This window comes from Aplidium turbinatum, chromosome 15 (assembly GCF_918807975.1).
Source record: "Aplidium turbinatum chromosome 15, kaAplTurb1.1, whole genome shotgun sequence".
NCBI classification, from domain to species: domain Eukaryota; kingdom Metazoa; phylum Chordata; class Ascidiacea; order Aplousobranchia; family Polyclinidae; genus Aplidium; species Aplidium turbinatum.
In genome coordinates, this window is record NC_137486.1 from 8,649,694 (window position 1) to 8,672,832 (window position 23,139).

Consider the following 23,139-nt stretch of genomic DNA (forward strand, 5'->3'; position numbering starts at 1 on the left):
AAACAGTATAGGCCTACTGATAGTCAGTGTGAACCTTGGGCGCTTGGTGAGAAAGTGCCAGTTTCTCCACATCCGATGTAAAGCCAGTGAGAAACATTCGACGATCACCTCTTAAGGATATGTCAAGTGGGTTGGTATATAGCAGAACAACACAGCTGAATCCCTTTTCCACCAGGTATGAGGTAGGAAATGCAACCACGAAGATACGAGCTCTTTGACGAAATCGTTACGCTGTGCGGTAGATAGGTTACACCAGAATGCCCCCTAATAATCAAAACGCCCCCCTTAATCGGATGTAATCATACCGCCCCCCTGAAAACTCAAAACGCCCCCGTTGAGAACCACTGATGTAGCGGCACTATTTAAACATGGGCCACCCACATACAGCTTCAGTAGTGCAACAACATCCCGAGCACTGTAGTGATGAGGATGATGAGAGAACGTCGTCTATATTCTTCGTAGTAGTTTATTGCGATAACAAGCCAATTTGACACATCGGAACAAAAGAGAGTAAGACCAGGTCTGACGGAGTGCAAAACTCATCATAATCATCCTTGAAACAAGCCCATAACGTGGGTTGCTACAGTTGGAGCATAGCCTACTGCTACTGCTCGTCTTGAAAACAATTGAAACTACTCTTTTACATTCGACTGCACGTTGAAATTTCTTGAAACTTATATATTGAAAACCAACTCATTCTATAACTCTTGTAGGCTAACGATGGGACTTCTACTAGTTTTTATACTAACCGTTAAGACGCTGGACATTGCAACATAACAACCAGCTTCTTGATTACAAACATGGCCCCGATTTATTGAATACACACAAACAGACCAACAACGCAGATAGACGCAAGAAAGCAAGCACGCGCTCTGAAATTTCCATCCTGATGATTTGTACGTAACAAAGGGAAAAAACAATGGGCCTGCAAGGCAACACGGCTTTCAGAAGCAATAATTATTATGAAATGACAAGAACCCGCAGGAGCTACAATCACATTGATGAACGTATTCGACAAGCTTTACAGAAAATAAAACTGAGTACTTAAGTAGGCTACATGGTAATTGACATCGAAAGTACTCAGTAGCCTATAGGCCTAAGGCATCTTGCACATACTAGGTATGACACACTGAATGCATAGGACTAGACGCACTAAAATGGTACACTGATTCAAATAAACGGCATTATTCCTTAGTGAGGAATTACAGAGTACGAATTTGCATAAAACATTGAAGTTAACATACCGGATGATTTCTATGGTCATGTAGGCTATGCAATAAAATTAATGAGAATGCGTCTTGGCTTATAACATCACAAGTTTGTTTGTTTATCTTTATCCTGCATTGCCGGAAAGCGGACTTGAGTGCTATGCATCGGTGTACGCCTTCCGACGTACACCTGACCCACGCTGCAGCCGACGGCAATGTCTGTTTCCGGTTGTCTACTCTATTTATGACTTAAATTTGGTACTACCCATTACTCGAAATCGATCACTGGGTAGAGGCAATTATCGTAAAGTTTCTTGCCCAGAGAAACAACAGCAAGTGCGGGTGGCTGGAGTCGAACACGCAGGCTCTCGACTGCGAGCCCAACGCGCTAACCACTCGGCCATTGCTGCCGACAAGATTGTGACGCCCCCAAAAGCTTCTAAAGATATGCCGCAAAAAGATGTAGGCTACAAGTAGCGTAAACCGGGTTTACTTTTGAGCACGAAACTTTTCCAAGGGATTCAGGAAGTTGAAGAAAACTTGTTTTTCTTTCAATGCATTTGCATCAAATTCATGTTATTTTGGCGAAAACTGAACTTTTCTTCAATCATTTTGTTAAAAATACCTGAAGAAATTTATCATTATTTACTTGCATAAGACAAAGCTGTCCATATCCAATATAACGATAAAGTACAGAAGTTGCAAAGATCACAAAGAACCACTTTTGATGTCGCCAGTTTAAGAGCTCACTGAACATCTAGGCCTACTGCTACAAATTTTAATATTGTACAATGAGCGTCGAAACAATTGAAAATATTCAGAAGGTTAAAAACAATCGGATGCCATCAGGTCTGATGTAAAAGGATTTCAGTTTGAGGAGTGAATGCAACGGTTGAAAAACGAAAACAAGTTTTTCCTCAATAAAGCATCAAACGTTGTTATATTATTCATAACTTCATATTCACTGACATAAAGAGGCAATTTGTGCAGTATTATAAAAGAATCGTTGTAAGCAAAACGTAATCGCTTTAAACTGGAGTATCTAAACTTGTTCCACCAACTGGGATACGTAAAACGACATACAATAAGAGCGAAATACAATATTTTTTCAGTAGGTGAGCATTTACAAATATGAGACTTTGCATTGTTTGCAATACAGTACTGAGAGCGTAGGCTACCTGCCTTGCAATATCATTTTCATAAGAGAGAGAACTCTTAATAAACACACCAGGTATTTTAGAGAATCTGTAAACAGAATTTCAGATTTAAGCTACCTAAATGTAGCAGAGGAGCACTTGAAAGATAACATTTTTGGGGCAGAATAACATACCAAATGGCTTTTTGAAATTGAAAGAAATTTTATGTTCAACAGCATACTTGTGGCAAAAATCTACCAAATTGACTACACAACACATAGGCACTTCACGTGTGATAAGCATTTTAAACAATAAATGATTTATTTACAATAGGCTATATTTATTTTACAATTATTATCAATATTAATAAGAATTGCAATAATTTGTTTTATTTTATACTTTGAAGGCTTTTGAAACATCCAAAAAAACAGAATCAAGCGTTTTTAGCAGTAACTTGTTTTAGAGGTACGGAAACGTGCAATTAATTGGTACCGGGCCCGAATTAGCCTCTCTTAGACTCTTTCGCGCCTAGCCGAAATAGCCAGACCAGCCGATGCAGCATTGCAGTAGGCTACTACCAACACACAATGTCAAAAAACTTAGTATGTAGCCTACCGGTAGGTTTAAAACAGAATATATTTTTTTAAAGAGCCGCTACTTGATACGATCAAAATTCGTTGACCCATAAACACAGGTCCGTAAACCACGGGCCTACTAATTCGTCAAACATCATTATAATTTGATTGCAATTGATGCGAGGTTAAAAAATTTGATTTTAAATGCATTACAACTAATTTCAAGTCAAAGCTTTATAAAGATATGCGCTTCCTTATAATTACGGCGCAAATTGAACACTTTATTTCTTCTTGTTCCGTCGTCTTCCTTGAGCCCACCGAGTGAACTCCTGCTCGCGTGTTGTCTTAGAAATGTCTGGTAATTCCAGTTCTTGATCTTACAAAAAACAAACAGAGTTGACCGAGTTCTGATGATCTATGAATGATTAAAGCACAATACTGTTTCTTTTCAATTTCACATTGATACAGAAATCAAAAAATTTCCAGATTACACAAAAATGTTGCACCACCACTTACAAGGATTCAGCTGAAATACTCTATTGAAAAATCTTGGATGAATTTTTCCGGACTGGTCTCCTTTGCAAAGCACGACGTTGCCACTAGAAGCGAAGAAATCTAAACCACCTGAAAACCAATAGGCTATATAAGTTACGTAGATTTTTGCTTTATCTTACTTTTTGAAGTAGTTAGTCTCAAACATTTGCTGTAATAGCCTACGTGCAATTATTTTTTCGTAAAACACACTCAAAAGGAGACATATGAAACGACTATACTATAGCCCAGTGATTCTCAACGTGGACCACTGTTGGTCCACCTGGAATTTCTGTTGGTCCACAGAGAGTTCTATAAATCCTTGATAAAACGTTCTTTAAAATTGTATCATTTAGCCTACTGCAGTAAATTATGTAAGGACTGCGCATACAGGTGTAAGAAAATTATGTAGCATGTATGATTGTATGTCAGCGTGACGAGATAATCATGCTTACTTCGTGATTTTTGATCGATTTTTCTGAAAGTGCGAAATAAGCATAAGCTCTGCAGTTTTTGAACTTATTTTACCAGTTGACGAGTAGGCTATTGAACTGTTCAAACCATGACAAACTGAGACATTACCAGTCATTACCATTCTATTGAAACAATATGTGCATGATGTTTTGTTAGAATAAAATGCTGCATTACTTACGCTGCATTACTTATATAGTAATAAGGCGTTCATGGATCTAGTGTACGATTTACTGCACTGAGGAGACCTTAAGGTCGAAACAGTGACGTCCTGTCTGCAGTTATGAAATTAAAACTATGTGCATTCAAGTAGTTAAGGTTGAGTGTGCAAATTAAGAGGGTCTGCTTAATTAGGTAATTACGTATTATTTTATTAAGGACTAAGATTGAATACGCCCTTGAGTTTTCTGACCTATGTGCACAATACAGTTTCGAAGAGTGGCGTTCATGAGGCGTCAACATAACAAAGTGGTCCATCGGACATTTTTTTTAATATGGTCCATGGGCCAAAAAAGGTTGAGAATCACTGCTATAGCCTACGAGGAAATGGCAAAAAGCATTCAACGCAATAATTTAAAATTAAAATAGCAGCTACTTTTGATTGCTGCGGCTGTTGAGAGAACTGCTCGACGACAGTGCTTGTCGGCAGTGGAACTGCCACTTTCTGAAGAGCGGTTCGAGTTTCGTTTTTTACCCAGTAGACTATATGCCAAAAAGCAAATCAACCGTTTTTGCTGTCTGGGATTACATAAAACTTTTTAGTCTTATTAAAGAGTTTCGCTACAAAAACGTTTTTGTGTTGTGCTTGTACCTTCTATTGCGGTTTCCAGATGAATTTCTATAGCAACTTCTGAACTGGATTTCATAGGATGGCTACTGGTCGGATCGACAGAGGTCAAGTGGATATGAGTTCTCTATTGCAACACAGGTTACGTTGCTTGGCTTGTTTAACGTAAAAAAAATCACCATACCATAGCCTAGCATACTCAGTAGAGATCGAAAGTCAATACAAAGGTAACCTCGTGAGATTTAGTTATTATTTAGATTTAACATAAAATAAAGCATTTTTCAGCCTATTGTATCTAATTGAAGTCTAAATACAGGGTACACAACATAAAGTCAGACTTGGAAAGCTATATAGGTACCTGGTACCAGCATGTACCATGAGAAAACCCAAAACCCTACATAGGTACGGCATATTCCTAGCTCGAGTTTTGGTTTGGTTTTGAATCCTTATCCTCATACTGACAAAGCCTTGATTGCAATTGGCATTCCTGATGTTTCGCATACTTGTATAGACTTTTTACGCAGGGCCGGTCACCGAGAATGACAGTGCCGTTGAATGGAGAGCAGTCCTTAACTTGCGTTGCTCAAGCGCACATCTCGAGAGTCGAACCAGCGCCGCTTGATCTTGAAGCTTCTTCATTCACGAAGTCACGCGCTAACCAACTGAGCTTTCGGGGCTGTTAACCAGTGGCTTTTCTGCAACAATGTGTCACACAGGCCTAGCCTACTGTGTTTTTAATGTACAGTAGGGCAAGGGCAGGTTAGTTGATACAGAAGGTTAGTAGATACACCACTAAAAACGGATTCCAGAAAACGGATTTTGTACAAATACCGCCACCAACTGGTGAAGAATAATGATTGAAGGGTTGACATGATGATTTCGCTGTTATCCAATTTCAAGTTTGTAAAATAATGCGAAATGTTCAAAAATTGAAATTTTTTGTAATTTTTTTCAAATTTACAATTCAGTTAATTCTTGAGTGTTTGAAAAACGGTAAAAGATTAATTTATTGGCGACAGGCAGTATATAGGTGTATAGTATCATTGCATAAATTAAATCATTTTTAACCGACTTAGTTAGATTGATGGCAGACACATTTTTGATAAAAGTAAGGAACAGTGGCGGCTCGTGCCATGGGGCTGCAGGGCTGCAGCCCCCCCTGAAAGAAAGAGAAAAAAGGGAAGATATGTTTTCCTCTGTGTTTGTCCGACCCGATTACTTTTTTCACTTATGGATTGCGGATTGAAAATTAAAATATTTAAAAATTTGTTTGGAAACATGGCTTTGGGACAACATTCTTTGCAGCCCCAGATTTTGGATTTCAAGTGCTCTGATTGGCTAAAAAATATCCTTGAAGCTCCACCTCTTTTGGTATTTTACAGAATGCATAACAGCAATTTTTGAATCTGTTGGGGCTGCATGGAAAACAGCCCCCCCCCCCTAACCGAATAATTCTACAGACTTTTTAAAGTTAAGTTTTGTTTCGCAGAGTAGCGATGAGACATGACTGTAAATGTGATAGCTGTAGGATTAGGGTATTCAACAGGTTATAGGATGTACCGGTACTAGGGCAAGAAAACAACAGTGCTAGGACAAGAAACAATAGTGCTAGGACAAGAAACAATAACTTACACTGGATCTCGAACCTCAATCGTCTTAGGCTACTGTGTGACTGTGATGTGCAGTCTGACCATAAAAAGAGCTCAACACCTGCTCTCCTGGGCCACATCGAAACCTGCTTTTGCCTGAGGATGGGTTTCTTTTATGTCCGGTTTTCTTTATCCATCCTATTATTGTTATTACAAAGTGGCTATTTTTACACACTTGTTGCCATAGTTACAATCAGGTGTTGCCAGAGTTAGGATTAAAGTTAGGTAGGGTTAATTAAGGTAAGGGTTAGAGTTAGGAATAAGGTTAGGGTTTTGATCTTTGCCCAGTTTTGATCTTTGCATGTGACTCCATGCTGCTGAGGGTTGGTATAGTATTTTCTAGGGCAAGGAACGATAATTGTTTCCACTCAGTGATCCGCCAGGAGTGATAGATAGTTAAGTTAGGTGCTTCACTAGTGTCTGCCCTCTAGGTCTAGTACCGGTATGCTGCAGAAGTGCATCTACATGAATGATTTATCTTTTGAATTAAACGGTCTTTCTGTTGGCTGCTGCATTGGCAACTCCTGTCTTCAATCATTTAATGTATGCTGAAGGCTTGTGTTGTTTTGCATCAAGTGTCAAGGGACTCCAGAAACTCATCAATGTTTGTCAAATGTATGTAGTTTCTCATGACATTATATTTAATTGCAACAAAACTGTTGGTGTTTTATATAAAGCCTAGATGTTGAAATTTGGCTATAATCCGATCATATATAATACGGTATTTAAATAAAAATCGTATCTGCTTTGAGACCCTTGAAATATATTGGAGTAATAATTAACGCTTCTACCTGATGATAAAGACGTGAAACGACAATTACGGTCATTGTATTGTTCTGAAAACATGTTAAAAGCAAGGTTTTCCAAACGTTTGATTGCTGTTAAAAATGTGTTGTTTCGTTCCTATTGTATGCCTTTATATGCCTGTCAACTATGGTGTAACTATCTTCTATCCAGTAGTAATCGCTTACGTGTTGGATACAATAATTGTTACAGAATGTTGTTTAATCTGCAGAGACGATGCAGCATCACCTCTGCATTCGTTGATAACAATATCACCATTTTTCAAGCTTTCATTTGTAAAAAATTATATCAGTTTGTAACCCGCTGTAACTTGTCTTCCAACCAATGGATATATGAACTAATGCGAACAGACTGTTACACTCAATCTTTGTATTTGGTACATTACGACTCAGCTCTTCGGAGTTGAGTATCTGCTTTGTTTCTACTTTCATCTTGAGTCTGATGCAAATAAATAAAAAAAAAATATCATATATATATGGATACTCTTATTTTGACTCTGAATCTACCTTCATTTAAAAAAATTGACAATGATTTCATTTGTCTTAACAGGTTTATGCTATAATAATTTACACTTTAATTGGAACATTTTGCAATTTATATACAATGAATAATTCTGTAATGTCATTGAAAAAAATTAGGTTTTCCCAGTTGTCTCTGCAAGAAAAACTTAGCATCAAAGCACAAGGAAGACCCACTCCAAACCTTGACATTTCCCAATCATCCACCAGTAGAGGTAACCCTTATGCAAGGAAGTTTAACAGAAATGTGTATGATGATCATGACTGGCTGTGTGGCTGCAACAGTGAAAATGCTTTCTTTTGCTTTCCCTGTTTACTGTTTGGTGGAGATCAAGAACATTCCTGGACCAAAGTAGGTGTGAAAGACCTGAAACATCTCAGTAGAAAGACAGAGAAGCATAGTAGATCAACTTTCCACATGAACAATACTTTGAGTCTTTCAGTGCTTGGCAGAGTTAATATTGCTACACTTATAGATTCTGGATATCAACTCTCCATTACTAAACATAATGAAGAAGTAACGAAGAACAGAACAGTATTGTCAAAGATTATAGATTGTATAAAATTTTGTGGCAGATTTGAATTGCCATTAAGGGGACATGATGAAAGTCAAGGCTCAAAAAATCCTGGTGTGTTCATGGGGTTAATTGATTTTGCTTCCAATCTTGACTCACGCTTCCAAAATCATTTTAATTCTGCAAAGGTATTCAAAGGTACATCCAAAACTATTCAAAATGAGCTTTTGGAAACGATTCTTGAGCTTTGCAAAAGCAAAATTAAAGAAGAAATATCACAGTCTGAATTTGTAGCAATCATGTGTGATGAAACTACTGACATCTCAGAGAAGACACAGATGGTGATTGTACTACGGTATGAAAGTCATGGGAAGCCTGTTGAAAGATTTTGGGTTTTTTTTAATCCTGCTAACCAGACAGCAGAAGCTCTGTCTTCAATCCTATTTCAGGAACTTAAAGTTTTGCTTGGGAGCAATACATCCAAACTTGTAGCACAAACTTATGATGGTGCTGCTGCTATGAGTGGTGCAAGAAATGGTGTGCAATCAAGAATCAAGCAAGTATATAGCAATGCACACTTTGTCCATTGTTATGCACACCAGCTAAACTTGGTTATACAAAAAGCCACTTCGCAGAATACCAGTGTCAGAGTCTTTTTTAACAGTCTTTCGGGAATCCCAAGTTTTTTCTCCAAATCTCCTCAAAGAATGGCTGCTTTGGACCAAGTTGCTCAAAGGCGTATTCCTCGCCCATCAGCAACACGATGGAATTTTAAAAGCAGGACGGTGAATGCTGTATCGGAGGTAAAAGATGCACTTATAGAATGCTGCTCAACTTTGGAACAAAGCAACTCTTCGGTGACTGGCTTTGCTGCTGCTGGTATAAAACAAATGCTCATAGATCCAAAATTTGTGTTTTGGTTAGATTTCTTTTCGAAAATCATGCCTCATGTTGACATACTGTTTGCTCAGCTGCAGTCTGTGGAGCTTGAGTCATTCAAAGTGCAGTGCTCTCTGGATAATTTTCTGTCAGCAATACAAAGAATAAGGGAAGGCATTGCTGCAGACAATGAGTCACCTTCACCCACACGGAGAATGCCTGAATCCCAAATCATTGATGCTAAAGAAGTATGTGATGTTGTCTTAATGCAGTGTCAAGAAAGGTTCAAGTTCACCAATCATCTTGAAGCAAGCACTTTATTTAATTTGAAAAATGCTTCACAATATGCAAGACAGTTTCCAGAAAAAGCTTTAGAAAAATGTTGTGAAGCATACCCTATGTTAATCAAAGACAAGCTCAAACCGGAGCTGTCTGTTCTCTATTCTAGAAATGACATGCATTCAGTGAGTGGACTTGTGCAGCTGCTTTCGTTGCTAAACCTGGAAGGAATGCAATCAACTTTTTCTGAAGTAATAAAGCTAGCTAAAATTCTACTTACCACTCCAATGTCAACAGCAGAACCAGAACGTTGCTTTTCATCACTGAAAAGGATTAAAACCTTTTCCCGCAGCACCATGTGTACTGAAAGACTTTCTGCATTAGCCATGGTGTCAATAGAAAATCGCTTAATAACTGAAACCAAAGATTTCAACGAGAGGGTAATTGACCATTTTGCCATGGCAAAAAGTCGCCGAATGGAATTCATCTATAAATAAAGGTCCGCTGTCCTTTATATGTGATGCTCAGTAATGTGTAGCAAAGAGTAAATGTGGCACCTATGGCTTGAGCGAGATCAATGGTTATAATTACAATATGTGTGTGTGTATTTGTTTGTTTTTGTAATGTTAGGTTCAGTCGTGTTCTCATTGCTTTAAGAATTGGCGCTCCAATTGTTTCTGGAATGAGGAGGCGACTGATTCTTAACTAATTCATCTACTTGTTTTAAAGTGTCAGGTTTGGTGGCCGTGCTTAACTATATTTATCGATGCATATACCGCAATATTAGATCCTTTCATGCACGTCTTAAACCATTAAGGTTTTGCCACCTTTTCCTTTTGTTAGTTTTGTTACTGTATTTCTTTTTTACAATATCATTTCTTTTGCATTCTGTCAAAGAAAAATAATTTGAATTGAACTGAATTATACTTGCCATCCAGTGGGCATTTATACTTGTGATAGAATTGAGATTTTGTCTTTGTCCTTCTGTATTGTGATACATGCAGGGTTGCTAGCTGGCTTCAGCTGGCAAAAGATAATTTTTGTAGGAAAGAATAAAAAATGTTAACTTCCAAGCATTTTTAGTTCTGGAGCAGTGGGTGCATACATGCAGGGTGCTCCAAAAAAGATGTAGCTACGGTTATACTACATGTATACTGCAATATACTGTGTGTGTGCGAAGATTATGTACTTTGTAATGAGATCGTTTTTAACTGCAAAAAGTCGTTTGCTATGTATTTTCTAACTAATCACTTAAAGTTAAATTTAAATCCAATTTCACGGCTCAACGGAAGTCAAATCAAATCTGTAGATAGCGTCAGATACTTGGGTGTATTTCTTGACACGGCAATGTGTGATGACAAGGATATAAACCGACAAGTACGATCATTATACTGTTTTACCAATAAATTAAAATTTTACAAGAGCTCCAGTGAAGTTAAAAATGTTCTCTTCCGTTCATATTGTACCCCAATGTATGCATGTCACCATGGGAAAATTATCACCAACGTGAATTAATCGCTTGCGTGTTGCATTCAATAATGCATTTAGAATTATTCACCATTTGCCCAAACATTATAGCGTAGGCTACGTGAACATCAAGTCTTGTGTAACATTGTATGTCATATAACATTTGATGCATTACAACGGAAAAGGGCCTTTTTTTTGTTGGGTAATGTGAATCATCGTCAAACTCTATTGTTGATTCCCTGATAAGGTATGACTGCTATCGTAACTCAAACTACCTCCTTCATTATAATACCACTATGTAGGCTATGCCGTTACCTAGCCTTGATGGCTGCTATGGCACAGCAGTGATATCAACATTCATCGATTGATAAAGTTTAAATTTCTTTTTATAGTTGGGTGTTTGAACAGATTAAGTATGATATTTCATTTTGAATATTGATTTTTGTTTCGCATGTTTAATTTGTGTGATATGGATCGCATGATCTGAAATGGACGATTGATTAATAAATTTATTGCTTACTTCAGCGTCATTCCTGTGAATGTACTTCTGTTTGTCTTTTGTTTCTGTGTATTTTTTTGTGTGGATCGTATGTGGACAATCGTGTCCGATGCCGGCGATCGACAATAAATATTTGCAGACAACAAACTGAGCGAACTATTGAGAAAACGACGAAGTGCATAGAACATAGTTTGATTTGTATTTGGCACTGATTTTGAATATAAAAATTTGAAATATTAGTATTTTTCAAGCTCTACAGCAGCATTTTTGACTGTTATTCCACTCCCAAATTTCTTTTGAAAATGCTCTCAAAATGCACCAAATTAAATGTAATTGTAAAAAATTTTCTGGGGGAGGCCCCCCAGACCCCCCGCCGTGGGTGTCGCCTTCGGCGACGCGCCCGCAAGGTTCGCCTGATATCGCCCTCCAACAATTCTTGGATATGCTGCCTTGCAGCCCCCCCAATTCAGGAGGCCACCAGCCGCCACTGGTAAGGAAAAGGTTAGTTGATACATTTTAGCCCAAGCTAGTTGATACACTGTATCAACTAACCTGCATTCATACATTCAGTAACCTGCAATATTTCAACCATATTTTCAGGTAAAATAGGCCTACCGTAGCCTACATGTGAAACTTTGTAATTTGGTTTGGAATTAGTTGTTGAACTTTTGAGCTGTGTGTAAATGAAGCTGCAGAACCTGTGAACTTGACAACATCACAGAATTAATAAGGCCTCTTTGACAACATGCCCCAGTTTTATAAAAGAAAAACTAATCAATGCAGTGGCGTAGCCAGGAATTTTGAAAAGAGGGGGTTTTGACGACCGGCGGGCGAAGCCCGACGACGTCTTCGCCAAAGGCGACACCCAGCGGCAGGGGTCTGGGGGGCCTCCCCCAGAAAATTTGAAAAAATTAGTTTGAATTTAGTGCATGTTGAGAGCATTTTCAACAAAGATGTGGGTATAAATATTCCTGTAAAATGGTGCTGTCCGGTGGCATAGCAAAAAGATAAGATGATGTTTTCTTGGGCATTTTTTGGTAATAAAGCTGTCTCTATGTTTTCTTGTTAATTCCTGGTTGAGATATTTGAATGTTTGGTATTGGCAAAACTCGTTCTTTTGATGCAGTTTCGTTTAAAATTAGGCAAACTTTGTTTTAGAGACATAGAGACTGAAAGCATCATTCTCAATATCTATACGTCACACGAGTGCCAAAGGGGGTTGTAACCCCCCAAACCTCCCCCCCTTTGGCTACGCCACTGGATGCTACAGATCAACTGAAGACTCTCTTACTGTACGTTGTACGTAAACCCTGGCTGTCATAAGAATTGACAATTATGTCAATTTCCAAATCTGTATAACAGGTTGGCGTTAGGAAGGACATCCGGATGTAAAATATCTTTATCACATTTTACACTAGATAACACTATAAGACTGCAGCACTGTCATGGATTTTGGTTAACCCTGACCTGGCAATATGGTTCTACTATCTACACTACAGTAGTTTGAGTATAAATTTCAAAAGTAGCCTATAAAGTATATTATATTCTCAGTATAAATGAGGCGTATTTTGATCGTATCAACTAGAAGTTCCATGTATCAACTAACCTCATAGGTGTATCAACTAACCTTCTTGGAAGGTTAGTTGATACAAACCGGAGATGTATGTTTGAATGAGTCTGAACTGATAACCAGTGACATCAAACAGACTAAACTTGGGGGTAAGTTAGCCCAACAAACGAAGTTTCTTTAGCACCATAAATGGTGTTTCTGTATCCAACAGTTTTAGTAAAATCTCACTAAATGTGAAAATTGTATCAACTAACCTGCCTTTGCCCTAAGTAGCCTATGATCTTGTAGACTACTAACACGGTGCCGCATACCGCTCCAGCTCAACAGCATTGCTTACTCGAAAAAAAAATATCGCAGCTAAACTTTATAAAAATCTGATTTTTAAGTAGAAAACCAACCTTCATTCTGCTGAGACCAGTGTTGCGTATCTTCTCCCAGGCCTGGAACGTCGTCTGATGATACACGTACATGTAGTTCAATTCAAATAAATGCAACGGAGTTAGTTCCAAGTCTTCCACCTAACACAACATAGATTATGCGTTAGCTACAACGGAGTTGCAAGCGGTGGGATAGCGCGTTGCGGGTAAGGCGCTCGCTTTCCAATCATGCAATCCTGGTTCGACTCCCGGCTTAAGCTGGTTGTTGACAAACACCGCTCATCTCTACCCAGGGTGTAATAAATTGGGTGGGCGTAGTTGCTGAAGTAAAGGCGGCCGAGAGAAAGGAACTGGCCACCCTACTCTCCTTAGTGCCGAGGGCTTAGTATAACGAGAAGATTATCTTTTCATCCCCGAATGCTTGGATTCAAGTATGGGACTCCCCTCACAATGGAGTTACAATATTTAACAAAGGCCTCCGTTGTTTCAACGTTCACTTTCTCTGAACTGCTAGCTACACTTTCTTTTGCATCATTATATTTAGTTTTGTGTACTCTGTGTGGCCTACTTTGGTATTCTACATCAGAGGTCACCAAACTACGCTGTTAATCTCGCAGCAATCCGGCCCTCAGAGAAAAAAGTTTGGTGACCCCTGTTCTACATCATGCAGAATTAAACACTGTATTATTTTCCACGCTAACAAGCGCAGCAGCAAAATCTAAAACAATATAAAATTCCTTACACGTATAGAGTGGCCATGCAATGCTTTGATTTTCCACTCTGAGTCAAGAATCTTCATTTCGAAATATGTTTTCGGCGCTGATTCAACGACGTCGGCCAAAGACTGAATACTCAACTTCCCGCAAACTCTTTGAAACTTTTGGTTGTCCAGTATGTCGTACACACTGGCATAACCGGCTGGAAGTAAGAATAGCGTTCAACGTGTGAAATCCTGTCACATCCAAATCGGTAGAAGTTTCGAATAGTAAACGACATAAAAAAGACAGCTTCTGCCCAGCTGGCAAAACCTGTCGTTTTTATATTGATTCAACGTCTGAATCAATAAAAAAACAACGAATTTTGTTGGCTGGGTGATTGAAATTGCGAATTCCCGTCGTAAGAAGTTTCAAAAATGCATCAGTTATTAAAATAACTAAACGATTTTCAGGGCAAAGTCATGAAAGATGCTTTAAGAAATAAATAATTCTGAATTGGTTACTGCGGTGTTACTTTTATCTAACATTAAAATACGTTTTTTTGCCCATTTGGCTCACCGGTATCAGCATGGACAAATAAATACCAAAGCATACCAACCAAATAACAAGTTTCAAGATCACTAAAAGTGATTAGCTTCAAAGACGATCAACTGCTGAGCAAGCAAGCTACAATTTCATCGGCAACAACAAAATAATGCAAAATGGTGTTGGTATGTGGATAGCCTCGCTTACTACTTTAATACCGTACCAAATCAAAATGTGAAGTCTACCTGACCATTAATGCATACCTGAGTACTCTGAGTAGCCTACTCTCTACGTACAACAATACAACAATTACCAGAATCGATGGGAATGTCTCGATACTTCCCGTGTCGCAATATCTTTCCTAGTTCTTTCGATACCGCAGTGTTTTCGGCAAATTTTGCTCTTGGTACCGTATGTGGTCTGTTGTCTGAAAGGTTCCTAACTCCTCCGCTGTAGCCAGGCTGGTCGTCAGTGGAAAAACTGGTTTGAGCTTGCTGTATCTGGTAACAAAGTTCTGTTCAATATGAATATAGGTATCCTACAAAATGCATTGTATGTTGGGTTCTGAAACATAGGTCTATGTGTTTTGAGTACCAACATGATAGTACCATTCTGCTGTAGTAATCAAGTCTAAATATCAGAAGACGTAACATGACATATCTTTCGTCTCTCAAACAATATCCATTGAAACTTGGCTGATTTTAGCCTTTGCATTTCTTTCGCGTAATATTTATGCACATAAAGTAGTCATGACAGTTATGTAAAGCTATATGAAGTCCCTACTGCATAACTACAATCTGTAAATACCCAAGCCAACTGATTAAACATACATAAACGTTTGAAATCAATGTCAAAACTATCCAACAGAACTTAAGTAGCAGTTTTTTTTCATGTTTTATCACTTTACACAGACAAATACGTTACCTGTATGGTGTGTCCACGAATCGCTCGAATTTTCCAAACGGCTCCGGCCAATTTCAGTTCAAACCGCTTTTTATCCCCACCCGAAACGACGCCTTTTACGTCATTCATGTCACGATTTCCACAAACTTTCTTGAACTTAGGGTGGACCAAGATTTGTTGCACGGAAGCAAAGCCGTCTGAGTTAATAACGTAACGATTCAACGATAACATAATATTTACATTGATAAAATCGCAACAAGATACGCACCATGGTGTCCCAAATATTGCATAAAGCTGCAAATAGTGTCAACGGATACTAGCTTGAAAGAATGTGAACAAGACATGGAACTTTAAGCCTTTAAAGGCAGAGATAATAACTTAATCCATACTTCACATCAACTAATTGGAATCAAAACTCTGTACCTGGGTCTATCGAAATGTCTTTGTATCTGCCGTGTCTCAGAATTTTCACAAGCTCTTTGGAGAAAATTACATCATTTGCAGCAGACCGCCGGTTTGATATCAACTGATGTTGAGGAGAATTTTGAACAAACGATGTTGGACAGATCGGTGATGCTCTGTCCTCGTTGAAAGATTGTAAACTGCTGTTGGAACTAGATCGTGTGTATCCGTGAGATGGCGCTGGTGACTGACTTGTGTGGTCTGACATCACTTCCTGTCTATCACCGTCTTCAGACGAAGCTGTTTTCAACGGTAAATCGCCTTTTAAATCTTCCTGAGAGGTATGAGTTAAGGGCTCAGAAAAAGAACTTGTGCCAGGGAATGGGCTTTGGCAAACTGAACTTGGCAATTTTAAACGATAGAACAGCTCTTTTTGAAAGTAATCTTTGCAGTCATGTGATTCTTTTACCAACTCTTGATTGGCTACCACTTCCTCAAGGTATGACGAAGGAAGCAGATGAAGTTTCACGATTTTAAAGAAGTCAGGAAAGTCATCCCTGCGGTTTTCCAGATCGTATTCAATCCAAATCAATGCGCCTTCATACACTGCTTTGCTTCCAAAGGCCTGTAAAGATAAAAATGTCTTGCATTAGATGTTATATTTCCTAATAGGCTACCAAGAGTTAAGTTCACTCTAGTCAAAAGCAAGAGTTGTCAAAATGGTTTTCGACACGTGCCTTTTGCCTGTCCTAAACTACAGTATATGCTTAATTAGTTAGTATAGTTATATAGACAAGATATGGCAGAAACCATACACATTGAAAGTAAAAACGTAGTCTATCTTTTCAGTGTTTTTGCTTAATCTAGTAGTAAAAACACTGAAAATTTAAAATGTACTTTAAAATGTACATTTTAAACGTAGTTTGAAATCTAAAAGACGTCACTTCTACGTTACTTTTTGATCTCTTGAAAGCAAAAATGACAAAGCCATCTTCTTGTCCAGATCTTTGAACTCTTGCTGCTGGATGACGTCTTCGAAGTTTTGAGAAGCCATAATTTCTGCTGTGTCAGTCAAAGTAGGACAATTGAACATCTGCCCACGGGCCTGCATGCTGAGGCAGTTTGCTTTGTCCATAGATTCGCCTAAAAACTCGACGCAAAATCGTTTCATTCCTGCACAAAAAGCATGATTAAGCGCACTTAGACCAAATGTCAGCTATTACGTCACAAAATTTAAGTCTTTTCGTTTTATGATTCCACGTTTTTATTCCACTACTTTTTATTGTTTTTTATTGTCAGTGTTCAGGAACAAGTCTTTATCAGGAACTTCATGACCAGAGCAGCCAAAAAATTGCATTCAAAGTCTTCAAATTTACCACTAAATTGCATGTAATCCGACGCAACAAGAACATCCATCACATTATCTTCGTTGATGGTGACAGAAGCAGTATACATAAATTGCAGAATTAGTTCCATGACTTCACCGCTGACCGTGTGGATATTAGCAACTGTGTCATACTTCTCTTTCATCTGAAAAGAAAGGTCTGTTATTCTTTCCCTAAAGTCATTACCTAAACTAGAAAAAAAGCCTATATCAAGTTCCAGGGACTGAAACTAATATTCTAGTCATACGAAATGTATTTTAAAACCTTTGCATGTTTATTTCTTAACTAAAAATGCAGTAAGCTTAACAAGATAAACGATGTTACTTGCATAAATCATACACAACCCAGCCAGCAAATAGGTCATTTTACATTGATTCAACGTTTACAGACGTTGAATGAATGAAAAAGAACTGGTTTAAAAGCTGAAAAGGAACATCGGGCAACAGTACTTCGGTTTTAAACATCTTGTTGAAAAAAGGAGAAAGCTTTCCGAGAATGCATCTGTGTGCTGGGAATCTCTTGCCATCAACTTGAAGAATGACGTCACAATAGGAATCTTCTTCCCTCCTGTCACTGTGCAAATCAATGCAAAGGTCTCAAATACGTGATGGTATCAGTAACCGACACATTTTAGGGTGAATTCCGATAAAAAAAAAAGCCATAAAACAGCAGATTTGGTTGGTTATGCTGCTTATTTCTTATCTTGTAGGCTACTATGTGAGGCTGAATGACCTGCCGTGTACAAGCTAAACAAAGTGCTCTTCACGTCATACCTTGTAGAAATCTTCGCATACAACTATGCATGTGTAAAAAAAAGTAAAGACAAAAACGTTTCCAGTCACATGGGTCAACTGACCGATTTAAACATCACGCTCTATATAAAATGTTCTAACGTTTGTTACGCAATTGCTAAGGGATATGAACAAAAAATAATAATAATTAAAAGAGGCCTGTATATCTTTTCTTTGTGTGTCGGTGATTTGAGCTTGAAGATAGGTCTAATCTTCCAATAAAACAATATTAAAAAGATAAATTTATTGCAAATCAATACCCATGGATAAATCATTCTTCTTATATGTACAAGAAAAACATTAACATGGCTGCCATAACAATACTGAAACACCCATCCGGTTCTACCTATCTAGAGTAGCAAGGATGGTTGACTTGTGATCTCCATAGAATGTTTTGCTTCGGATATCGTTACTCGCCGCATCATTTGAAGACGCCTATAAAGAAAATATGGTGAAAAGTGAAATAACAGAAGATTACTGTGAGAAAGTTGAACCTCTTTCAATTCAGTTTTGGCAGTTGACAAAAAGTTACGATTGACAGAAACAGTACGGTATACACTATACAGTGTATTAATTAGGATGGCAAAACTTTTTTGCATGTCCCGAATCCACCAACTGGATTTCAGACGAAGACAACATAAGAATTAAAAAGCATTCATTCTACCACTCCTTAAATATTCACAAAAATGTGAACGGCGTAATGAAAAACGCATGTATATGCTTACATGGCGGTCATCTGTATTTGCATTCGTACTTCCAATTCTTCGTTCAGTCATTTCATTGCAATGGACAATACGTATAATCTAGTACTTAAACTAATTCACAACATGCAATAAAGCAATATGAAGCGTTAATCACTAATATACAAGCACCGGTATATCAATTAAAAGATCAAAAAAATTTACAAAAACCTTTAGTTTTTCTATTTAGTACAAAAATTGTGCGCTATAAACATTTTCTTTTATACCCGCACAGACAGATTCGTAGTAAAAATATGAAAAGTACAAGGCATAAAAAGATAATTTGATCTTAGAAAAAATTAGTTGCTTTTAATAAAGTTAAGGAAGTATAATTGAATGAATAGCATACAAAAAGTTTAATAAAAACAAATCAGAACTAAATTGAACATACGCGATAGAAATTGACTTGATAAGATTAACTGAAAAAAAGTGACATAATAGCATAGGCAAGTAACCGCTTAATCAGTGCAGTTATACACAGCATAGATAGCAGTTAGTCCACTTGTTTATTTATTTTTGCTTGTATAGTTTCATATTGAGTAAATTTTAAGCCACATTGCGAACAAGAAAAGAGCTTGCAAGTGTAACGATCATTCTATCGTTAGAAACAAAACAGATAACTGTTTCAAAAGTTTGCAAGAAAATAAACGTTAATAAACAGTGCACACTCTCAGCAACACCTACTAGTGCCAAATTTATTATACATACAACAAACAAATTGCATGCAGTTTACTATACACAAAAAACTTGACCTGTCGTTCGTATGTTAAAATAGGATTAGATGAAGAAATGTACAGTTACTGCTGTGGGACAAACTTGAATTGTCTTTTCAAAACTAACGTTTTCTAAAAATGTGACAAACTATATTTGAAGACGTACAGTGGATGGATCATACTATAAACATCTCAATCAATAATACAATCACAGCACCTAAAATCAATCTCAAATAATAGATACAATACGTAGTTTCTAAATCTTGCTTACTGTGTCAGTACATAAATTAAAAACAGTGACATGATCTCGCCCATTCATGCAATAAACAAGACTGGTAAAAAAAAAATTTCTTGTTGCAAGAGGTTTTTTGATCGATTCTGAATGAGTTTTAGCCACTGATTCCAAATCTGCAATCAGATTTTTTTTGCAAGCTCTAGTTTTTATGCAATACACCAGTGGATATTTTGACGCTTGCAGCATTTGGTCTGAAATTTAAAACAAAATTCCAACTATTTAGTTCTAGTTACCACGGCAGTTAACCTCGATTTACAGCGATACAATGATTGGTTTTACAGCTTTGATGACCTGAATATTAATAACGTCACAGCATGCACCTTTTAGGTTCCTGCTTGTGATAATAAAAACAAGCGGGTAATTTAAACTTTTCACAAAAATTCAATAGCTTCAATTTTGAAGTTCTGCAGTTGGAATACGATATGGTTTTTCTTTATAAAGACATGCTACGAAATGACCAATATCACTACACTACTAGATGTAGGGATTGTGATGTAATAATAGAAAACTCGGATGAAAAGTGTGGCTTGTCCAAAGTCAGAGAGTCTGAGTTAGATTTACGTTAGTGCTGAAGGTACAGTTACATAGTACCACCAGTTTTCATGTTTATGGTATGTGTTAAAATGAGCACAACATATGCTGCAGGTAGAATGTAAAAGCCAGTAAGAAGAAACTACAGAATGGCAAGATAAGACAAAGATAAAAACAAGCAATTCAAGGCAAGCTTACTGTTAGAGCCAATTTCGAGTTTTGTTTTTGGCAACACTACACAATTTTGTTCAAGCGTGAAGCCGGCGATTTTCTTTTTCATTCGTTCATATTACGAGGTAGAAAGCAGGCAATTTTTTAGTTACACATGATGTTTAGTTTTTGAGAGTTTTTGAGTGCTAAAATCATATTTTGAAAGACTTCGGTGCAGACGAAATATAACGCCATTCGTGAAGCGGGCCTACAAAGCTTATTTTCAAGTTCCTCTGGGAGATCAAGAGAAGAAATGGGCTCCACATATCGTCTGCCATAATTGCGAAGAAATGCTTAGAGACTGGACAAAGAAAAAACGTAACGGACTTCATTTTGGTGTCCCGATGGTGTGGCGTGAACCGAAGGACCACTGCACTGATTGTTACTTTTGTTTGATTAACACCAAGGGCATTGGCAGGAAAAACAGACAAAGTATTTCTTATCCAAATATTCCTTCAGCTATTCGATCTGCCCTTCACTCTGAAACGTTTCCACCTCCAGTATTTAATGGTTTTGTATCCTCCGATGATGAAGAAACAGACTCTGAGATTTACCACGGTAGTATGGAATGCGAGTATACTATAAGGAAGCCGATGCAGACTCAGAAGGCTCTAATTCTGAAACCATTCAGAAATTTAACCAGTCAGAACTAAATGACTTGGTACGAGACTTGGACTTATCCAAGCAAGCTGCCGAGCTTTTAGCATAAAGGCTTAGTGAAAAACACGTATTGGACCGTTCCACAAAGGTTTCGTTTTTCAGGAAACGAGATGAAATGTTTATGTCTTTTTTTCCAGAGGAAAAGCAGTTAATTTACTGCAATGATATTCCAGGCCTTCTCGTCCAACTAGGAGTTTCTTCATATGACAGGCGGTGCCCCCCCGTGAATTTAGCTCGGGGTGGCTGCCCCCCCGCAAATTATTTAAAAAAATCCTAAATCAAATGTTTCTAAGTTCAGATTTGCGTTAGTTTGACCTTCATTGCGGATTGATCTCAATTAAAAGATCTACTTGTTGCAACAAGAGCGCTGCTGTTAAGATTACAAAAGAAACAGAAGTACGGTAGCTGATAAACGCCAGCATGGTGCTGTTGAAGCGGGTCTGCTACTATTCGGTGAGTCCGATTCGGTGAGAGCCTTTTTCGGAGAGTTCCCTATTCGGTGATTTTTTGAAATTTTTTTTGAAAATTATCCGGTACCGTAGCCTAATTATGATTGCCGCTTTTACATCGTTTTAACGTCGCTAAACGTTGAAATAAGACCCTATCCCCAACCCCTAAAACGGCAATGATAATTAGGCTACGGTACCCAATAATTTAAAAAAAATCACCGAATAGGACTCTCACCGAAAAAGGCTCTCACCGAATAGGGAACTCACCGAATCGGACTCACCGAAACCGGCCATTCCGCGTTGAAGCATAGTAACAATGATTGAAAAACGTTTTTCTTGATTTCTTTCGCTTTGTTTTTTCTTGGGAGTGTCAATAACGAGGTACTGTTTGCTCAGTTTAGTATCTACGCGTATTAAGAGCTAAAGTTCAAAGTGACCAGCACATAATTCGAAGTAGCCTACAGGCCTCGAAATTCGTTTTTGTTGACGGCGGACAAACGTGTCCTGAGCAGCTATCTCGGCGGACACACCAGTTTTAGCCGTCGATCGTCATGGTTAATTACTTTATCTTGATAATAATTCTTCGCCATTTCAGAACTATAACTACGGTTTTAGAAAGCTTTTTAAAAAATCAGTAAAGTCACTCTGAAAGGCTTTCATCAGACCAACGACTTGCGCTTGAAGAGTCAAAGCGCCGTGTAGCTGGTCAATACGTCACATAACTGATTAACTTCCACCGAACGAGCTCGTGTGCCTTATTGCGTCACAATGCTCTGGGCAGGAGTCGGAAAATTGCTACACTAACGCTACTATTTTCTGCTGTGCAAAGTTTCACAGGCTTTTTTCTTTAAGTTTATTTTTGCGTGTCATGTGAACGAAAGTGAATTTTCCTTGGGTCTTTTCTTTCTTACTGTAATACCAAAACTTAACAAATTTTGTTGCATCTTGCTGTAATAGCCTACACGTATAATCTAATTTAGTAACCAACCTTGCCGTATCAATATTACTCGGAGATCAAAGCCAGATATTGTGACGTAAAACTTGAACTAAATTGCGCCTGATTAGTGTAGACTGTAGAAGTACCTGTACTCCTATCGAGTCTTAGCGAAAAATTCCCCTTTGTTACGCTGATTCAACGTCATCAATCCTTGAAGCAACGTAAAAATCGAAAGTTTTCCTCCTTGAATGGAAGCTAAGGGATACAGTATTCACATTTTGTAGATGCGCGCTAGAATGCGCTGGAAAATATATTATTGCAACAATTGTTCGTGCTATGCAATGACGATTTGTATCGCTAGTTCCTGTGTTATTTCTCGGCGGACAAATATGACCGATCTAGATGGTGCTTCCCGCGGACATCACATGCTGTGACGGCGGACATGTACGCCGTGAATTTCGAGGCGTGAGCCTACATTATAAAGCTTGGCGATATACAATGGCAGATAGACGCAAACAAACATCAATGCTGAGTGCTGACAAACATCAGCATTTTGAATGTAAGCAATCGGTCGGCTAAAAACTTCGCCCCCCCCCGGCAATTTTCATAACCCGGCG

The 23,139-nt window shown here is 38.1% G+C and overlaps 1 protein-coding gene across 1 annotated transcript; it reads right to left on the reverse strand.

Annotated features, from left to right (window-relative positions):
* Nucleotides 1–460: 460 nt before the first annotated feature.
* On the reverse strand, nt 461–21,662 carry LOC145784312 (uncharacterized). Its single transcript, XM_082596107.1, has 13 exons — nt 18,713–21,662; nt 18,334–18,422; nt 17,646–17,769; nt 17,188–17,341; nt 16,767–16,984; nt 15,833–16,436; nt 15,431–15,606; nt 14,820–15,006; nt 14,008–14,183; nt 13,287–13,406; nt 4,733–4,835; nt 3,436–3,543; nt 461–3,295 (listed from the first exon to the last, which is right to left on the reverse strand). The coding sequence occupies exons 1-13, from the start codon at nt 18,761–18,763 to the stop codon at nt 3,201–3,203; spliced, it is 2,205 nt and encodes a 734-aa protein (XP_082452233.1). The 5' UTR covers nt 18,764–21,662; the 3' UTR covers nt 461–3,200.
* Between the last annotated feature and the right edge of the window lie 1,477 nt (nt 21,663–23,139).